This window comes from Capsella rubella, unplaced genomic scaffold, assembly GCF_000375325.1.
Source record: "Capsella rubella cultivar Monte Gargano unplaced genomic scaffold, Caprub1_0 scaffold_3, whole genome shotgun sequence".
Classification (NCBI taxonomy): domain Eukaryota; kingdom Viridiplantae; phylum Streptophyta; class Magnoliopsida; order Brassicales; family Brassicaceae; genus Capsella; species Capsella rubella.
Window position 1 is genome coordinate 1,868,436 of NW_006238921.1, and position 20,362 is coordinate 1,888,797.

The 20,362-nt window shown below is 34.1% G+C and overlaps 5 protein-coding genes and 1 non-coding gene across 8 annotated transcripts; 2 read left to right on the top strand and 4 right to left on the bottom strand.

The window, feature by feature from the left end:
* Nucleotides 1–186: 186 nt before the first annotated feature.
* On the bottom strand, nucleotides 187–3,306 carry LOC17891889 (protein trichome birefringence-like 10). 2 transcript variants are annotated; one of them, XM_023786349.1, is made up of 4 exons: nucleotides 2,524–3,306; nucleotides 1,207–1,596; nucleotides 941–1,108; nucleotides 187–809 (listed from the first exon to the last, which is right to left on the bottom strand). In XM_023786349.1, the coding sequence occupies exons 1-4, from the start codon at nucleotides 3,003–3,005 to the stop codon at nucleotides 419–421; spliced, it is 1,431 nt and encodes a 476-aa protein (XP_023642117.1). In that variant the 5' UTR covers nucleotides 3,006–3,306; the 3' UTR covers nucleotides 187–418. The 2 variants fall into 2 exon arrangements, with proteins under 2 accessions (XP_023642117.1, XP_006297589.1); XM_006297527.2 differs by having other exon boundaries at nucleotides 950–1,108; nucleotides 2,524–3,304.
* Nucleotides 3,307–6,428: 3,122 nt separating this feature from the next.
* On the top strand, nucleotides 6,429–6,665 carry LOC17891455. Its single transcript, XM_006296603.1, has one exon. It carries the CDS (start codon nucleotides 6,429–6,431, stop codon nucleotides 6,663–6,665), a length of 237 nt encoding a protein of 78 aa, XP_006296665.1.
* Nucleotides 6,666–7,148: 483 nt separating this feature from the next.
* On the bottom strand, nucleotides 7,149–8,527 carry LOC17891377 (probable aquaporin NIP7-1). The gene is made up of 5 exons (XM_006299437.1): nucleotides 8,387–8,527; nucleotides 7,988–8,212; nucleotides 7,703–7,900; nucleotides 7,500–7,561; nucleotides 7,149–7,350 (listed from the first exon to the last, which is right to left on the bottom strand). Exons 1-5 carry the CDS (start codon nucleotides 8,525–8,527, stop codon nucleotides 7,149–7,151), a joined length of 828 nt encoding a protein of 275 aa, XP_006299499.1.
* A 465-nt stretch (nucleotides 8,528–8,992) lies between these two features.
* On the bottom strand, nucleotides 8,993–9,063 carry TRNAG-GCC. The gene has a single exon. It is a non-coding gene; the product is annotated as a tRNA-Gly (tRNA).
* A 114-nt stretch (nucleotides 9,064–9,177) lies between these two features.
* On the top strand, nucleotides 9,178–10,837 carry LOC17892350 (dual specificity protein phosphatase 1B). The gene is made up of 5 exons (XM_006298551.2): nucleotides 9,178–9,307; nucleotides 9,390–9,525; nucleotides 9,610–9,730; nucleotides 10,094–10,239; nucleotides 10,584–10,837. The coding sequence occupies exons 1-5, from the start codon at nucleotides 9,218–9,220 to the stop codon at nucleotides 10,622–10,624; spliced, it is 534 nt and encodes a 177-aa protein (XP_006298613.2). The 5' UTR covers nucleotides 9,178–9,217; the 3' UTR covers nucleotides 10,625–10,837.
* A 6,020-nt stretch (nucleotides 10,838–16,857) lies between these two features.
* Nucleotides 16,858–19,049, bottom strand: LOC17893521 (heavy metal-associated isoprenylated plant protein 32). Of its 2 annotated transcripts, none has more exons than XM_006297570.2 (4): nucleotides 18,886–19,049; nucleotides 18,633–18,771; nucleotides 18,468–18,543; nucleotides 16,858–18,341 (listed from the first exon to the last, which is right to left on the bottom strand). In XM_006297570.2, the coding sequence occupies exons 2-4, from the start codon at nucleotides 18,660–18,662 to the stop codon at nucleotides 17,065–17,067; spliced, it is 1,383 nt and encodes a 460-aa protein (XP_006297632.1). In that variant the 5' UTR covers nucleotides 18,663–18,771; nucleotides 18,886–19,049; the 3' UTR covers nucleotides 16,858–17,064. The 2 variants fall into 2 exon arrangements, with proteins under 2 accessions (XP_006297632.1, XP_023641613.1); XM_023785845.1 differs by having other exon boundaries at nucleotides 18,865–19,049.
* Between the last annotated feature and the right edge of the window lie 1,313 nt (nucleotides 19,050–20,362).

Consider the following 20,362-nt stretch of genomic DNA (forward strand, 5'->3'; position numbering starts at 1 on the left):
CAAAACCAAAATGTGTAATTGTCCATCTTGGGTTTGGGCCCAAAACTAAAATGTGTATTTCTCCTTCTCGTTTTTTTTAAAAGTTACATTTATTGTTTCATATAATTGCCCAAATCTAACTGTATGTTCTGTCTTTTCCCATAAAGCAAAAATAAAATTAAAAAACTACTAAGAGATGACTATGTTTTTGGTCTCTCAATCTATAGATATTGTATATTAACTTTGGAAAATAATTTGAGATGTTTTATCTTTACAACCATAGATTAAAGATTATCCACCTAATTACAAGTAACCACCCAATTAATCTAATCACTTGATCAAAAAAATCTCAAACCCTTTGACCTTTGAGCTCAGCATCTTCAAAAAAAAATGCCTAGTGCAGAACAGAAGAGAGCTTGTTGCCTTGTTCTGACTGGCGTCATGACAATGTAACATTTCCTGTACTAGTCGCTTCTTCGACTCTTCTAGGCGAAGAAGAAGCTTCTTGTTTCATAAACAACGCATAGAAGAGCTCATTCCACGTGTCAGGAACACCCGGAAGGCACCAGTGGCTACAGTCTTGGCGATGAAGTGGTGCAGGACCAAGTGAACCGAGATAGTAGAGCGAAGGGTGACCATCTTTTCTTTGAGCAGCCATTGCCGTTATGTTCAACACTTTCATTTTAACAGTCTCTGATCTGTTTGAGTAACGTGACAACACATCTCCCAGGATCTTTAACTGTTCCCCTGTCTCTGAAGAAACCAACGAGGCTCCAATCTCAGGCAGTGTCTCCATGTGACATGTTCCTCCTGTTTTCCAATCTCCTCCCCTGTTTCATACAATCACACAGACGAATTGTAACTAAAAATGTAGAAGATTCTACATCATAAGACCCAAAACGAACCAAGCAACTGACTACTACACGCAATGGAATCATAATCAAGGAGTTAAAAACAATACCGGACAAACCTGAAATGCACAGGGGCGAAAGTGCGAAAGAAGACTTGAGTTTTGTTTGAGTCGACCTCGGTTTGTATCCATTTCACAACGGTATTTAGGGCTCGCTTATACGCATCATCTACATTCATCTTTAGTTTCACTTTTTCTCCTTCTTGAAAGTAGCATCCCCTGTTAGTAACAACATTCAAAATTTGGAACAAAATCAGACCAGTGAAGCTAACAAGATTTGGTCATTGGTCATTCAAGATTTGGTCAATGGAACTTACGTTCTAGTAGTTTTCCCGTCGTTCCACCAATGTCCAGTATTGAGCACTAGAATGTCTGCATCTCTCCATTTGCTAGAAGTCCAATCCATAGTGTCTAGTTTCAAAGTTGTCTTAACCTTCCCTGGTGTTCCAATCGGTGGTCTGCTTTGGGGAACCAAAAATGGAGATCTGTAGTATTCCACTGTGCAATTGTACTCCTCAAATTTGAACACCAAGAACCCTTTGTGCTTTGTGATGGGACTTCCATTTATTTCATAAATCAAGCTCTCGTTCTTGACTGCAGAAGACAGTAGACAAAGAAGAGACTCCCACTGGTTTCTTCCTATCGAATCTCCAACAAACACTAGCCGCTTGTTCCGAAGTTTCTCTAGCATCAGTTTAGCATCAAATCTGATTCATTTTGACATAATTCGAAACAGAGAAAAAGAGTCAGCTAAGTACTATCTTGAAAGACCAAACTGAGTAAGAGTCTGACTATAAGTTCTTTCATAATTGACTCTTTCTCTATTAGAAATGTCTGCAAACGAGTAATGAGCTCTACCACATAACGAATCAGATTGATTGGGAATACTACAAAGTTCTAAATCATCAATTCATCATACTCACGAAACCAGTGTCAAAAACTTTGCTTGATCTAGGGAACTCAAATCCTAAACTAATAAAGAACACGGACAGACTATTGTGCATACATGTTATATGGACACCAATCCTTTCTTTTAAGAAAATCAATTAAACTCACGGGTTCATATAATACAAAAGCCTTTATAAAATAAGAAGCACACACATTGATTGGCAAAGAAAAAGCTGTTTGATGTGAATGGGAAATGGAAGAAGAAGAAGAAGGGACCATATTAAAAAATCAAATCAAGAGAAGAGAACAAAAAAAGCCACTGGCTTTAATAGCAAAATATGATGACATAGTTCACGAGATTGTGCTTATCCTAAGCCGTAACTTACGGACAACTGGAGAAGAGACCATAGAAAACGACATCAAACCTGAAAGCAACAAAAACTTAGAGAACCCCTGACTTCTCTTCTCTATAGACCAAAGATTTCTTGAATCTCAACCACAACCAAAAACACCTTTTAATTTACTGTACCAAAATCTCTCCCCTGTGATAACATACATAATTTGATTTGAATGGCAGAAACTTAACAAGCTCTTAATTCTCACTATTTAAAATCTAATTTGTAGGAGAACAAACATGAATTACAACAAAGAGAAACGATTTGATTCATAGTCACGGATAAGCAAATAAGGAGCACCAAGTGGCAGAAACTATGTAAGAACAGAGGAAGCATCGAATTGTAAGATACCTGGGCAAATTACAGTGTCTAGGTTGCCATCGCCAGTGAGTATAGAACAAATCAGACCTTCCAAAGTCACTACACCTAAACCCTTCATCGAGGAATCTGCAATCTTTGGATTGATACAACGGATAAGACTCGTCCCAGACCCAATCTCCATCGAACACATCGCACCCATCTCCACTCTCTTCTAGAAACCCAACTCTCTTGGAACTGTTACTACTACTGTTGCTGGTGATATTGTTGTTGTTATTGTTGTTGTCAAGTTTGAGCCAAACGAATCTGTCTGATTTATCAGAAAGGCCATAGCTTTTAGCGACGCTTCGGTAGTCAAAGTAGAAAAAACTGCAAACCAAACACAAGCCAAGCAAGAAAAAAACCAACACTCCTAAAGAAGGCTCGAACACAAGCCTCGACCTTTTGAACCTCTTCAAAGCTTCACAGATGGGCTTTGGTCCTCCGTTTTCTTCAACGTTTGAGTTCTTAGACATCTGAAGATTTAATCTATAAGAAGAAGAAGAAAAATCGAAAAAGGCTTTGTCTTTGAGGGGTTTTTTAGAGAATTCAAGAAATTGGGAAAGTGGAGAAGAGGGGAATCATAGCGAATGAGGATGAAGCAAGTTGAGGATTGTTAATGGAAGAAGAGCTTTGCTTGGTTGGTCAGTTTCGTTTTAATAATAATGAAGAATGATGCGAAAAACATGTGTCAAGGAAACGAGGAAACACTCATGGATGATTTGTTTTCTTGCGCTTTTCCAATGGGAAAAAAATCGAAATAAAGTTTTAAGATTTTTTTGGTTTTTTCAGACAAAAGAAGGAAGACGAAGAGAGAAGGAAGTATATTGGCAACAACAACAAGGGACGATTTGGTTCGAATCCAGACAAGCCAAAACCAAAAGAAAACTCTCAACTTTCTCTTGTTGTCTTTTTGTGTTCACATCCACGAAGAGAGAGAGAGAGAGAGAGAGAGAAGTGACGATTGGTTGAGAATCGTGGGTTTTTTTTTGAATTATGGGACCAATTAATCCCTCTTTATATGTGAATTTCTTGATAATAAAAATACTCTTTAATTATTTGCCATTTTAATATCTGAAATATATGTGGCTTATGTGGTAACTTTAGATTTTTTTTTTCTGTAAACTTGAAGACTAGAATAAAGAAGTCAAAAGCAAATTAAAATATCCAGAATTATAATAGTAAGAAATTAACTACATATAAAATTTGCAAGAACAGATGTTTTTACAATCTACAAGCAGTATTAACAGTTCATAATTCTATATATTTGCAAATAATTTAATAGAAACTATTTTATTTGTTTCTATATATAAAAAAAAAAGCTGTAGTAAGGTAAAAAAAAAATGAAAATAGAAACCGTAACTGAATTATTAGAAGTGTGGCAAATCTCTTACTATATTAGGATAATAAGTAGACTCGCAATAAAGGAGCGTGAGAATGAACCCATTCATATCGTAGAGAGGAGGAGAAGGCGTGGGAGATTATAAACAGTGGGAAGACGCGTGGGAAAAAAATGCTATGAGTTGAGTGGTGGTGTGCGTGTGGGTGTGGCCACCGGCCGTGTGCGCTTTTTTTTAATTAGTGGGGAGTTTTAATAATTTTACCTATAATTTAATAATGAGACTATAAATTGTAAGTAACTCTTATTAGTAAATGTAATTTGCGTTTAATCCCTCTCTTTTGGGAATCATTATCTTTTTGAGTAAAAACACTTGATTCTTTGCTTTAACAGAGAGATTGTTCTATAAATGTAACAAAATATAACAAGTATAGTAGTTGTGAAAATTAAATGAGTTGGCACCTGACTAATGCTAGGCCCTAGAAAAAGTTATACATTTAATTAGGTTTTACATTTTAGTAATCGAATGATAATTATTAATTATTTTTTGGTAGGTGTGTCCGAGTTTAATTAGAAACTTTGATTATATATTAGGACGAATCGTTTAAGCATTTGATAATAATAATAAGTTAAGAAAATATGGGGGTTACTATCATATTAATAGCAATAGGGCTCGTATATTCCAAAGTTTGAATACAAAAAACAAAATATTTATAAAATAAAAAATTATGTAACGGTCCCAATGCTTTGACGTTTGACAACCAACGGTCCCATTATTATTTTTTTCAAAACAAAATTACTATTTTTTAAAAAACGTGAACAAAATTATGAAAGGAGGTTTGTCGCCTTTGACCTTTTTCAGGTTTTCTAATAATTTAGATGTATATGCTAAACATTTACAAGGCTAATTAATAAAGCAAATAGAGGTAGTTGGACTATGCAGAGGACCTTAATCCTAATTGACAAATGAAGGCATACATACTCGAATTTGGGTATTTTAGTTACTCAGTCCACATGCAAGTTACGGCTACATATATAATAGTAATCAATTTGAGAACAAAAAAAATTGTAACAAAGGGATATCGAAACAATCCATGTATATATATAGTATTATATGAGCTAAATTTATTTTTATTGAAAACTCATTATATGTGGGAGAATAAAAGGTGAAGGGACCAAAAACATAAATGTAATAATCAAATATATATAGCGTTAAGTATCAAATATTTATCCTCTATCAAAAAGTCCTATCCTTATCAGGGATACATGTTGTTATGAGCTTCTTTCTTATCCTTATCAGCTTCGTCACCATTGGTTCGTTGGCGGTGAATCACTATACATAAATTATGAGAATGATTTATTTTAATTATTAGCTCCAAAATATATATATTAAGATAGGCTATGACAGTGTTTCAAAAAAAAGATAGGCTATGACAATACTATACTCTAATCAAATGGTATGTAATACTACTATAATCTAACACGGCACCGAACTCACTGGGTTTGGGCCCCCTATGTGTTGATTCTTCAGTTGAGATATATGCATGGAATCTTCGAATGATTTGTTTATGTACACAATTAAATAGAAGAAGCTCGCGAAACTCAAACTCGGAGCCGTACGTGCCACTTGTCTTAAGGTTTTGTAACACATCACATGTCAATTTTTTCTTGGGGACAATGAATCTCACAAGCAACGAGATTAAAAGGGTGATCAATATATATATTGCGCAATGGTCAAAGCTCAATAATATTAATGTTCTTTTTATATGATGCTGAGAGAGCATCGCGTGTTAATACTTTGCTTAACCAGTGATTCAAGTTTCTTTCAACTTTTTTTTTTTTTAATTGATTTTCTTGAACAAGAAAAGTAGTGACGGAGTAGAGGACGGATCTCGTTGCTCATCAGCTTGACCCTTGTGCTTTATGTTTGATGATCAATCCAGACAGTTGAAATTGCGTTTTCGTTTTGCATGACTAATTAAACTCGTCCAAGTATAAAGTTTTATCTTTCAGAATTCACGAAATAGACAAAATGAATTCGCATATACAATCTTATGGTATTTTCAAAAGGAAATACTCTAAATATGAACTTTTTACTCGACTTAGTCATGAGTATCTGATAAATAATTTTTTTACTTATCGTATCTAGTATATGATTTCTTCTATTGATCGAACAGTTTCACGAAATCACCATCTAAATATGAACAGTTGGGACTATTATAGTCTACCTAAAACACATGGTTTAAAGTTATGCAAGACTGCAACCAGACTCAGACGTATATCATGAAATAATGAATTTTACTTTCTTTTCTTAATATTAGAAGTTCTGATATAGCATTAAATACAATATATATATATAGCAACCTAAAACTTACTATTCCTAGACTCTTCACTAGCTCACTTGGTCAAGTAAATTATTTGAACTATATAACTAAATATGGATTAACTCACGTAAGAAAGAATGCCACAAAATCTATATACATGCACATATCCACGACTACGAATTAGTAACTGTTAAGAAAACTATAGTTAAGGAACAGTCTAAACTAAGAACATGGAGATGAAGAAGAAGAAGTTTCTTAAAGTTGTGTTCCTCTTGGTCGCTTACTTAACTTCCATTGCCATGGCTGGTTACCACGGCTGTAACAAGGTTGCAGAGAAAGCAACGAGAATGAGTGTCGTCGGAGAAGATTCAAGAGATGAGTTCGGGAACGAGGAGGAGGAGAAGAAAAACGTGAATTTGTGGTCGGGTCGTAAGTTAGTTTCTGGTCCAACTCGTAGAGGTTGCGGTCACTAATTTTTACTCGTGGGTATTAAGATTATAAGATATTTATATTATTCTCTAGATTGTTTTCCTTGGTATCGTTTTTTAAACTAGTATGGAGTGTTGTAATGGGATTTTATGACCTAATGAAAAGGATTGAAGTTTTCATATAAGATTCCGACATTTTAAGTATTTTTGTTCGATATTGCATTTTGTAAGAACAAATTAAAATGCTCTCTGTTTTCATTTACTTACCCTCTATAAACATCTTCATCTTTAAAAGAAGCTCTCTGTTAACGCAATACGAAACGGGATCTTTATCTTATGACCTAATAAAAGGATTGGAGAGTTTATATATGTCAATTATTTTTTGTTTTCTTAAATATATTAAAGAAGCTCTCTGTTTAATATCTATCGAGGCCCAATAGGCTACAATTAAACATTTAAACGTAGAGTGAAAAAGTGTTTATTTGTAGATTGAGGTAAACTAGCAGAGCATTAGGGGTTTATAGGTGATTAACGTAGAAGTGAAGAGCCGGAAGGGGAGAGTGGAGAAGGGCAAGGCCTGCTTTTGAGGCTAATTGATCTGTATGTCAAAACTCCGATGATAGCTCCAATCACCGGAGCCGTCATGTAAATCCATAAGTCCTCAAAATCCCATGCCACCACCGCTGGTCCTAGTGATCGAGCTGGGTTCATCGATCCTCCTGAAATCGGCCTGAGCATACCCGTATTCTAGTAAACGTTAGCATTATATGAAATATCTATCTTCTATAATACAGTACTAATAACTTTGATTTTTTTCAAATTATAAAAACTATATGTTATCTACGGACAAAGTATGATTATTAAGTACAATTAAAGTACCCGGTAATAAGCACTCCAAGGGAAATGACTGTTCCAATGACGAACCCCGTCAAATTACCCAACTGTACAAAAGAACACATATCGATTCAATTAAATACACACTAATTTAGGTGTTATTTTGTTTAGTGGATATATATTTATTTTTAGTTAATTAAGACGGGAAAGAATATCCTGTATATATATACATGTATGTGGTCACTTACGTTTTGATGAGGACCACAATGCAAAGCAGAGGCGAGGAACACGACAATGCTCGTAGCTATGAGTTCAACGAAAAATGCAGAAACCCAACTTAACGCAGGTTTTGTTGCCATAAGGTCCGCGTTTACTCCGTACACTAACACCCCAACTAAGGTTGCTGCCGTTGCCCCCAACGTTTGCGCCGTTATATATAGCGGAACCTGACAAACAACATTCACATGCATGTAATAACATTAAGTTCTTGCCTATGAAAACGTACGTAAGGGGAACATGTTACATTTGCTTACCTGAGACCATGGAAATCCACCAAAGACGGCAAAAGCAATGGTGATCGAAGGGTTTAGATGGGCGCCGGAGATGTGTCCGATGGAGTAAACTACCACCACAACCGATAATCCAGCGGTGGCGGCGTACTCTAGCAATCCGACGTGGCCACCGGATAGTTGGGTACTGCTTATAACCCCACACACACTGAACATTAGAATGAATGTCCCAACCAATTCCGCTATGACCTTGTTACATTATTCCCGAGATATGTATTAGCATTAATTGAATACAAAGATATTTGTTTTATCTATAGTAAAGATAATGACCATAAAAATAATGTGTTATGGAGGCAACTAACTGACTAGGTGCATGCATATATATATAGGCTTATATGGTTTATCTATCTATATGAAGCTTACAGTGCGTAAGGGATTGAGATCTATGTCAAAAGGGAGACATCGGAACAATCTTTGCGTGGACGGATGATCTTCATCTCTCAAAGTAGATGGAGTTGAGCCAGCTTCTTGGTCAACTACTCTTGGCCGTGCCTCACCATTCATCTTCTATATCCCTCGATATAGTTGATGCAAGAACCGTCGAGGACAGACAAAATCAATGTGGCTTGATCGGCTTTATGAATGATCCCAGAAAATAAAATAAAGAGAGACAGAGAGAAAAACGCAAAGAAGATGGAAATTAAAGAGTATATAATTTTTACAAGAAGAAGAAGAAGAAGAGTGCTAGTTTCCTTTGGTTAAGCAGTTTGAAAGGAGAGAGGAGGGTGTTCAACACTTTTCTTGTGTTTAGGATTTTCACTTCCTTCCTACCAATATTTTTCTTAATTTTAATTTGGTGATTTCTAAGTCATGCAATTTTTTCTATCAAGTTCCATGCGTAAAACTGTAAAGATGAGACTTCTATTATAAACCTTATTACCTTTTAAAAGACCTAATTGTAACATAACTGTCATTTAATAAAACATATATGTATTTTTCTAAATCTAAAAACTTAAAAACAAAAAGTTATGCACCAGCCGGGAATCGAACCCGGGTCTGTACCGTGGCAGGGTACTATTCTACCACTAGACCACTGGTGCCTGTTGAAATGCATATTACAATTACATATTAAAAACTATTGGAAAAAACAGCCACGTTTGTCGTTGTCATTGGGAGTAAAGGACCAAAGGTGGGTTCTGAATGGTATCGTCGTCTTGTACAAGTGGAGAAGAAAGAAAAAGGAAAGCGAGAGAGATGGAGAAAGTGGTTGATCTCTTCGGAGTTGGAGAAGCTAATTCCCAGAAGCTACGCGAAGGAGGCAACGATCTCAGCGAGATCCAACAGGTTTGTTTCTTTCTATTCCCATCTAATTTCACACTTCGGAATTTGTTTTTTTTGGATTCTGAAGTTTTCGGAAAACCCCCAGGGTTTGTTCATTGGTTCAGTAGCTGAAGCGACTAACAAGGATTTGCTCCATAGCTCCAATGTCACCCATATCTTAACCGTAGCTGTGGCTTTGGCTCCTCCTTATCCTGATGATTTTGTCTATAAAGTCATTGAAGGTGTGTGTGTGTTTCCTCTTCATCGAATCCTGTTTTGAAATTTTGGAGTAGATGATTCTAATCTGTTGTGTGATTTGAGTGTAGTCGTTGATAGAGAGGAGACCGATTTGACTGTATATTTCGATGAGTGTTTTAGCTTCATTGACCAAGCTATTCAATCTGGAGGTGGTGTTTTGGTTCATTGCTTCATGGGAATGTCTAGGAGGTTTCTTCTCTTTTCCCTTCATCTCATTGATTCTGTAGGGGTTAAGTTAATGTTAAGCAATTGCAATTATGTTAGAAGCTCACAGGATGTCAAAGTATGCAGCTCTTTCATCACTAGTAAGTAGTAACCGCAGGAATCCATAGACTTAGATTGCAGTCTTATATATGAAATCTTGTAGTTTGCTTCTATACGTTCTAGCTTCCTGGTTCTGGTATCGCTGGAGAGTGCTGTAAGTGGTATGTGCATAGATTACATATTATGTGGACAAATTAAGAGTCTTCTTGACCCTGTATTTGTGTTATTTGTCATTCTGTTATAGTGTTATACTTACACAGTGTAACTGGTTTGATTTTTTCTTTAAAGTGTGACTATAGTGGTGGCTTATCTGATGAAAAAGCATGGAATGGGCTTCTCTAAAGCTATGGAACTCGTTAAGAGTCGACGTCCTCAAGCATTGCCTAATTTCGGTTTCATTTCGCAGCTGCAGAAATTTGAGAAATCCATCCAAGGTATGATTTCTTTTCCTACTGTGTGTTACAGATAATCTTTATCTCTCTTTTTTCCTGGAAACCTTTTAAAACATAGCTAATTGATTTAAGTTACGAAATGAAAAAAACAAGGACTGGGTTATAGAACATTTCCTGTTGGAAAACATACATTGATTGTATCATATGATATGTTTAGTCTAGGTGTTAGATTACAGAAAACATAAAAGTATCAAGAAGCTATCATTCAGAAGAGGCTGATCCAGAGGCTGAAATGCCAACATCTGTTTGCTAGAGACCGTAGATTGTCCTTATAATCCAACTCCTATTGAGATACATACAATATACCTTTTTTCTGTTTCACACAGTACATGGTGAGACTTCAGCCGATAAGAAGATAGTGTCGTGAGGAACTCTGGAGAGATTCCGAACAAGTCTCATGATCCCCTTGATGATGACCAAAAGACTTATTGGATTCGTGCTGTGAAGGATTTTTTCTTGTGAACTATTGATGATGAGCGTTTTGCCATGTCCATTAGCAAATTGAAATAAATGAAAACGCAGAAATTACATTTCCTCTGTTGCTACTTGCTACAATGAATATGAATGCACTTAACCAGAACCAACCCCAAACCTAAAACTGGTTTAGATTGACATAGATAATGTGTCTTAAGAAAGAAATTGGAAAAAAAAGAAGATTCAGATTTTCGTAAGATTATCAATCGTACCTTAAGTTGTTGGTTTTAATTTGTCAAAATAATTCATACAATCAATTATAGTTTTTGGAGTGTATGTTTGGTACGACATAGGTATGTGCATACCGAGATATATCTTGATCAAGCTAGCGTGAGTTTTGTTTATTTGCAAAATTGATTTTTTATTGCAATTTCGATCAAAATTGTAGATAACGTGATAGAACACGAACAAATTGAATATATCCATGTTGGAGTTAAATTCTTTACACTCCTAAAATTAATATTTTGATTAAATGGGAGCATGCACTTTTGCATGTCTTAGACGTATTGTAGCCTAACATTTGCGGCTAGCTACAAACATTTGTCACCAACATTTCTTTCCATCTTCCACTTTTTTTGGGACGTAAGGATTATATTGTTCCTCATCTTTTTCTTTCATTACAACTTTTTCTGCTGTTTGGAACATGCATTGAGTTATTCTTAACTTTATAATAGTATGGAACTAAAGTTTTAAGAATTAGAAGAAAATAAATAAATAAGAAAACTAGCTAGTTGTTGTGAAGAATCTTAGTTAATGAGCCGTCTAGGTAGTTGAGACTCATGAAGAAGCTTGGAACAACGGAACTTAATTTATGTTTGCTCTAAAAGGTTATATCAATGTTTTCTTGTAGAGCCTACTTCATGAAAACATAGGATTGTACGTGGTTCCAACTAATGTCACAACGCATAACGATAGAATCATGATGAATAATTATTGCGTGATAAAATGATATAGTTTAAATATTATAACACTGTGGGATACTGGATCTAAACTGGGATTCCATAAAAAAAAAAAAGTTATTTTGTAAAAGTGTAAACTAGGCCTGCGACTTCGGTTACAACGGTTAGTTCGGTGTCGGTTTCTCGGTTTTTCGGTTTGTTCGAAATCTGAAAGCTGTTCCGAAGTTAACCGAATAAGATTTCGGTTCGGTTTGGTTCGGACACGGTTATTTCGGTTTTTGAAATTTAGAACCGAAATTGTTTTTTTTTTAATGCATTTGGGCCAATTCTAATTCAAAAAAATCAATTTCATTGATTGGGCCATACCAAAACAAAATAATAAAAAAAAATTACAAAAAGCCCAGTCCAGTTGCTGCAACTCTCAAACCTAGACACAAAGTTTGCCCTAGCCGCAAGACTACGACACAAACCAGAACTGACTCAAAGAGACCTTCCCCGGCGACCCCAACACCGCACAATCGAAAAAGCTCAACCTCAATCTCTCACCTTCTTCGAATCTGAACCTTCTCTCGAAATTGCTACACGTTTAAAAGATTTGTGGAAGCGGTTTTAGCTAATCATCAAAGCTAAAACGAGGTTATTCGGGTGTAAAGAAGAAAAAGAAGGAGAAGAAGAAGATGATGTATCGAAGATGATGATGATACATGGTGATGAACCAAAGAAGAAGAAGAAGACTGCGAAGAATAAGAGAAGACTAGGGGGCTAGGTTATATCACACTAGAGGTTTTAATTCTTCGGTTAACCGTTCGGTTAAGGCGAACCGAACCGAAAAACTCGGTTAACCGAACCTAAATTAAACTCTTTCCGATCGGTTTTACTTTAAAAACAGAAACCGAACCGATTAACCCAAATCTCGGTTCGGTTCGGTTCGGACGAATCGGTTCGGTTCGGATTCCCAGGCCTAGTGTAAACCATTTCGTCACTCTGCAATTTTGAAGAGTACCAATCCAATATTTACTCAATGTTTGTCTACAGTCTTTTTTACAATCGTTGGCGTTCATCATTAATAAAGTTTAACAATTAGATTTGCTGAATGGCAATATTGTTTGATCAAATGTTCTTAACCTAAAGTTTTCACGTCATCATGCATGTAGTTGTTTCAACGCTTGTCTCAACAATAAAGTTTTGGTAAATAAGAAAATAATACATTTATTTTAGTATATAGATATTGAGGAACGCGGTAAGTAAAGAACCAAGACGAGGGTAGAAATTACTAGCCTAGAAGTAAAAGAAGGTGGGTGCAAAGGCATGCGTACTCTAACTGAAAATTAGGATATACTATAATAAAAGAGACCTCACGCAGTGAATGTCAATGTAAATGTATCCAACTTCACAAACGTGACGTATCTTTGTATATGCATACCTTTCTCTACTTTGTACTTATACATATTCAAGTATTAAGAGAGAGAGAGAGAAGTATTAAGAGAGAGAGAGAGAGAGAGAGAGAGAGAGAGAGAGAGAGAGAGAGAGAGAGAGAGAGAGAGAGAGAGAGAGAGAGAGAGAGAGAGAGAGAGAGAGAGAGAGAGAGAGAGAGAGAGAAATTTAGTAAGAGACAAAAGAATGTCACGAGACAGCGACATAGTGCATTTATGAATCTTGAAGTAGTAGTAGTAGTAGTAGTAGTAGTAGTAGTAGTAGAGAAATACGACATTGTTTTGAAGAATGGGGGATGGGGATAGACTTAGAGCTGTATCCAAACAAGAGATGAACAAATGTCGGATCTCCTCGAGCTGCTCGCACGCTTACTTGGTCGCATTTCACTTCTTTTTTTATATATACAACTTGTCTTCTTCTTCTTCTTCTTCTAAGGTCAAATAATTTAATTTGTGGGCAGTACTTATCTAATAAAATGCAAAATACATAAATATAGGATACCCTGATTCTGAGCACTGCAATGAAAAATAAAATTAACCATTTAAAGAAATTTCGAAGTGTTACAGTTAGGCGACAACATTGTAACTTGTAAGAAAAGAAAACGAATTGTTTTCAAAGTGGAGAGAAAAATACTGCTGCTAATCTATATGTATGTATGTTCCTAGCTAACTTAAAAATACACAATTTCACTGTATAAAATATAATACTATCGGGTCAAGGCATGTATTTTCTCAACATACGTACGTGTATTTTAGTCGGCATGTTTATGTATATCATTATTTCATCGTCTTCCGTCTGTGTATATGTACGTATTTTCATAAGTACAGTATGTTAAAGAGAAAAGGAAATAAGCAGTACTGTCACTGAACAATTCTGCTGAGACGCTACACTTTTAGCTCTGCCCGCATCCGCATTACGCATAGCCATTTACTTCCTTTTAACTGTTCACTTTGGCCCCATCATCATCAATACACATCATGCAACATGGTATCATTAAATCAATGGTATATCCGTGTATATATATATATATCATCTTCTACACATCATATTCTTGTATCATACACAGTGTATGCATGTATATGGGCATTTTTGCATTTTGCAATAGTAGTTAGGGATGCGCATTATTTTTTTAAAAATATATTATATATTTGTGTGGATTAAAGTCATGATAGGAATTGATTTGGTTGCAATAGACTAGTGATTCGATAATCTCTAATATAATACTACAGAGAGGCTAGCAACGGTAACATCTGACGTGAATTGGTGATAGAGATTGATGACCAATTATTTACGTACTATGAAGACTCTAAATATATATATATTATATACAATATATGATCACGACCCAAAAACTTTATTATTATTTTTTCATAAAATTAGTCATGAGTCGTTTATATCAATACTAGATAAGGCCCGCGTAAAAACGCGGGTCAAAATTTATGTTTTCACGTATGAACTAAAAATAGTGCATGCGTTAAAATTTTGAAAATCATAGCACTAACAAAAAAAAAATTCAATATTAATTGAATATCATATTTTCTAATATAGATTAGGGTTCGTCTAATAGACAGGTTATATTTTTCATAATAAACTAAAATTAAAATTAAATTTAATTGTAAAAATATTATATCGAAAGTATTTAAAAAATATAAAGTTAGTAAATTGTTTTTTGTTGAAAAAATTATTTATGTATCATACATAAGGAAAAATCGTTATTAAACATTTATCATAAAAGTCAAGTAATGTTAAATTATCGATCCCCAAAAAGATTGTGAGCTATTCACCATTTTCATAATATTACTATTACCAAATTTTCCAAAAAACTTAATTTAGATATTATATCCTAAACATGATTATACCATTATCCTAAAAAATGTTATTTCCTAATTTCCAGTTTTTTTAAAAACTATTCTCGCATATTTTTACTTTGCAATTTAATATATTTCTTAAAATTAATTAATGATTACAAAATTTTATGGTAAATTTCTTACAAATTAACATCAATCCAAAAAAAAATGAGTTATAGTGTTACTGAGATAAGCATTAAGAAATATTTTAAATAAGAAAGTGTACAAAATTATATATTTGGAAAAAGTATTTGAGAAATCATTATACTATGAGTTATATTGACTTTTTTATCTTTATTTTAAGTTAATAATGTCTCTTTTTTAGTTCTCTTTTATTCACCCCTCTTGTTTTAGCCCAAGAGATTGCACCATGAGTCATGACATATTACATTTAAATATGAATTAAAAATTAAACAGTTATAACATATTTAAAAAGTAAAAACATTTTATAGACGCATTTATTTTGTTAAACCCATAATCTCGCTTAATTGTATCATCTAAATTTTAATTCTCTTTTATAAATTGAAATAGATAAATAACCTTGTATAAATTATGTAATCTAAACTCTACTCCTTGTTTATAAACCTAAATCGACATAAAACCTTGTTTAATTGTAGAATCTAAACCATAATCCTCATTTATAATTCCAAGCAACCATATAACATGTTTAGTAGTAAAAAGTAAACTTTAATACTTTTTATAAACAAAAATCGACATATAATCTGTTTAATTATAAATATTATACCTTAATCTCTTTGATAAACCCAAACTGACATAACCTAAAATTAGATTAATAATAAGTAAAAAATTTTGAATATTTCAATTTTTTTTGTAATTTTCTATTTTCATCTAATTTTTTAGATGTGTCACGGCATCTAATGTTTTACTTGACATATATCACAATCACGTGAGTTAGTAACTTTAAAAACCAAATTTTACATTATAAGAATTTTTGAATTAACATAAAAATCCATTATAATTACGTATACTTTTATATGTATTACTTATGTAGAATTTTTTATGATAGGTTTATAAATTTAATTTTAAAATATTTTAATATATCTTAAATTTACACATGTCAATACCTTATCGATACAATTGACACATGTCATATTAGTGACTAACTTATTTAGATTAACTTATTGTATTTTTTTCTTTATTTGTTAATTTTTTTAATTACTTAGACCTAATTTCTATAATTTTATTAATAATTTTATTTTATAATTACTATCTTTTTCCCTTTAGGATTACTACACTACTAAGTAATTGTTTCATGTATAATTACTATTAAGTAATTGTTAAATTTCCTGATTTTTTTTCTATTTTGAAAATATTCTATTTTTGAAAAGTAATTTATATAATTTTTTACCACTAATTATTTGACATGTGTCAACATCTTATTAATTAAATTAACACGTGTCACGATCTTGTTAATAACTAACTTTGAAAACCCAACTTTATATAATAAGATTTCTTTCTTTTTCCCCCTTTCTTTAAAACTTTTCCTATTTTAACTTTTAAGTTTAAATGCAACCAATCATGCTGACTTTTGCTTATAATATTTTGTTTTCCTTAACTCGACGACAAACAAAAGATTAAAAAGGAGGAAAAACACCTTTAATATATAATACTCCAACTAGTATAATTCAGAGAAACTAAACAAGAAGAAATAAAAGCAAGATCCAAATTTAGTGGAGAGATGTTATCTTAATAATATAACGGTCCATATGACATAACTCCACTTCTTCCTACCATTGAGATTCGGTATCCTCTTTGAAGACAAAACATATACTGTAGTATTCTTTTATAAGATCAAACCCTAAAGTGTCAAATTTGATTTTGGTATCTCTCTTCCAAATTTGTTCTAGGAACTCCCGTACACGCGTATATTCTCACTAAGAACAATTACCAAATAGTATAAAAATCACAATTAACTGAGAAAACTATTTTTTTTTTAAAAAGTTTTTATATTATTCTCTCTATTAAATTACCGAAGCTATCACAAAGTGATCAGGCCAAAAAAAAAAAAAAAAAACCAACCTAAAACAACTTGGCATTCGACGATCCATCGAAGAAAAAAAAAACCCAACTTAAGGATTCAGTAATACACAAACTATTTTGGTGATTTATTTTAGAATTGTTTGACCATTTTCTCACATTATATCGCAGCTTGATGTGTTCTCGTCGCTAAAGGCATGAGAGTATTGATCATTCCCGTAAGGTTGTGGGTATGGATACGGGTACGGGTACGGATGCGGATTCGGATATTGGTGCGGGTTTGGCGGCATATAGTTAACCGCCGGTGGTGGACGTGCGTACATCATTGGTTGGAACCGCTCGTTCCCCATAGCTCTTTGCTGGTTCATTACAGCTGCTAAATATTGCTGTTGCTGCATTTGCATCGGATCTGCCCCGCCCCCTTGGAAATAACCCGGCGGTGCACCGCCCGGACCACTCGCTGGTAATCCCTGAACCGCCGGAATATTTCCCATCGGACCACCCATACCCATAGGCATGCTCATGTTCGGTGGTGCTCCTCCGCCTCCCATGGGTCGGAAACCGCCCGGAATCCCTCCAGACATAGGCCCACCTCCGCCGTTACCTTTCTTTCCGCCGTGTGGACCACCTCCGCCACCGTTTTTACCGTCTTGCGGATGTCCACCACCACCACCGTTTTTACCGCCGCCGTTTTTGCCGCCGCCTTGGTTTTGATTTCCACCGCCGCCACCAGGACCACCCTTGCCACCACCACCGCCGCCGGGAGCGCCTTTACCGCCGTTTTTAGCGGGACCACCGCCAAGATTAGCGTTCTTTTGAGCGTTCATCATCATCTGTTGAGCATTAGGCATCATCATATTAGGCTTCATCTTATTAGAGGGAAGAGGGAGATCATCGAACTCATCATCAAAGTCGTCGTCATCATCATCAGTAAACTCATCGTCGAACTCGTCACTAAAATCATCATCATCATCATCATCCTCAGGAACATCGAACTTGACTCCTTTCTGGTTCTGGTTTTGGTTCTTGTTCGCTGAAGCAGAGCCTTTTAACTGAGGAGGAAGCTTCAGATCTTGAAACCCTTTCATCTTCTGAAGCTGTTGAAGCTGCTGCATCTGTTGAGGATTCAGTTGCTGACCCATCTTTGGTGCATTACTGTTACCTCCTCCGCCGCCCTTCTGACCTTTCTTGTTGTTATTGTTGTTTCCGCCGCCGCCACCACCGCCGCCGCTTGCTTTTCCATTGTCAATCTGCATCCCCTTAAACTGATTCGCCATTTGGGACTGATTGGGATTGTTGTTACCCTTAGGAGCTCCCCAGATTTCAGCATGTTTACCAGATTTGGCCAGCTTCTTGATGAGAACACAAGGATCTACACTCCCTGAGACAGTCACTTTCCCTTGCTCTGAGTCAATCTTGGTCGTGAAAACACCTGAGTTATTTTTGGTTTCAGACAAAACACAGAATAAGTTTCCAAGACTTTAGTCAACAAACTAAAAATCTTGGTTTGTGACTTAAAAAAAAAGTCAAAAAGATAATTTTGAGTTTGGTTCAATACCTTCGATCTTCTGCAAGATTTTCTTGACTTTCTGCTTACAGCCATCACAGTGAATGTTCACTTTAAGAACACAAGTCTACAAAAATATAAAAATATATTTCTCAGATTAAGTCAACAGAAGATATACAGTGAGAGAATGAGTATCAGAGTTAATGGTGAAGAAACCTGGATCTTCATAAACTCTTCTTTACTCATTTTTTTTTTTGTTTCTCTCAACAAGATTTGGTCTGGTGAGTAAACTCAAATCTCTTTCTCTCTCGCTTACCAGATCCGAGACAGCTCCTCTGCTACTCCCGACTTCAATCTGGACAACATAAATAACCCAGGATATTGTTATCTTTAACACATTCAAGAACACAAACAAGAATCACTGCATATATGTAAGTGAGGGAGATACCAATCTTTCTTCAAAACTCACCAGAGAGGAGAATGAGGGACGCACACTTGAAAGAGAAGGCAAAGAAGAAGGAAGAAAGATTCAGACTTTGCAGTATTAAGTTGGTGAACATTAACTTCTCCACTTCATCTTTTTCAGAGTCAGAGAGAAAGAGAGAGAGAAGTAAAGTCGCTGCTTTCTTCAATTTATTAGAAGAAAGGAGAAGTAGTGAGCAATATTATGTTACTATTATTTTCTTTTATTTTTGGCCTAGACTTGGACAATATATTTCATCATATGTAATACATTCAAAAATAATCTACTCTATATATATTGAAAAATATGATTCCCTAACTATAGTCTATAAAATCTGTGACAATTAGTCATAAGGTGTGTTTCTTAAAAAATAGTATGTTCAAACATTTCAATTAATTGAAGTGTTTAGTACGTAATATTAATTAAGTAATTAGTGTAAGACCTTAGAGAAAAATTAACACTAATTTAAAGGAATTTTTTTGGGATGCTTTAACTGAGGGATAGAGAAGTCTTTATCGCAAACACAAATTTGGTCATATCATCGTAGTGGGGGCTGCGGTATTTATGATTTTTTAATGATGAATGAATACTCTCGTTTCCAATCGTATCGTATCGTAATCGTATGTATTTCATACTGTATTAATACCCATAATCACGTTTTCAGCCAGATTTCTCTGTATAAGTTTCCCCTTATTTCAATCTATACTATTAATTGGGAAGGACAACTTGAAGCCAAACACCCCCAATTTTAAAAATAAATTTCATGAAAATAAAAGCAGTTGCCAAACAGAATTAATGACATAAAAAAAAAACAAAAAAAAACAAAAACAATCTATATTTATATAAATCATAATAATCTTTTACCACAAAAAGTGGACAATTAAATTCAAAACTAAATATATGTAAACAAATATATTTCGAATATACATAAACATATTTATTATTAATTTAATATTTTAATATAATTTCGAAATTAATAATTTATATAGAATGAAATCTAATAAAACAAAATCATCATATATCTAAAATAACAAAGATAACATTTTTTTAGAAAAATGAAAAAAAGATAAAAAAAATATGTTAGCATATGAAATAATCAACTAATCAAATTCTACATAGTATATATACATAACTGATCATATCATAAAAAAATTTAAAAATTATATAATTTTAAAATATAAATAAAATTTAAATAAATCAATAATTAAATATTTGTTTACTAAAATCATACGAATAAACATTGTAGATCACATAAATTTCTTATTTTCACATAAAAATATTCATATTCAAAAATCAATCAAGCAAGTATAGCACAAATGATATCTACAAAATTTATCATTAATTCAATTAGTTAATAATTTTTATTTGGTCAAACCGTTATTTAATGATTATAGAGAATTTTTGAGAAATGCCCCTTTTGGTGTACCCCTTTTTAAAAATACCCCTCTTTTCTATCTATTTTCAAAAATACCCTTTTTCAAAT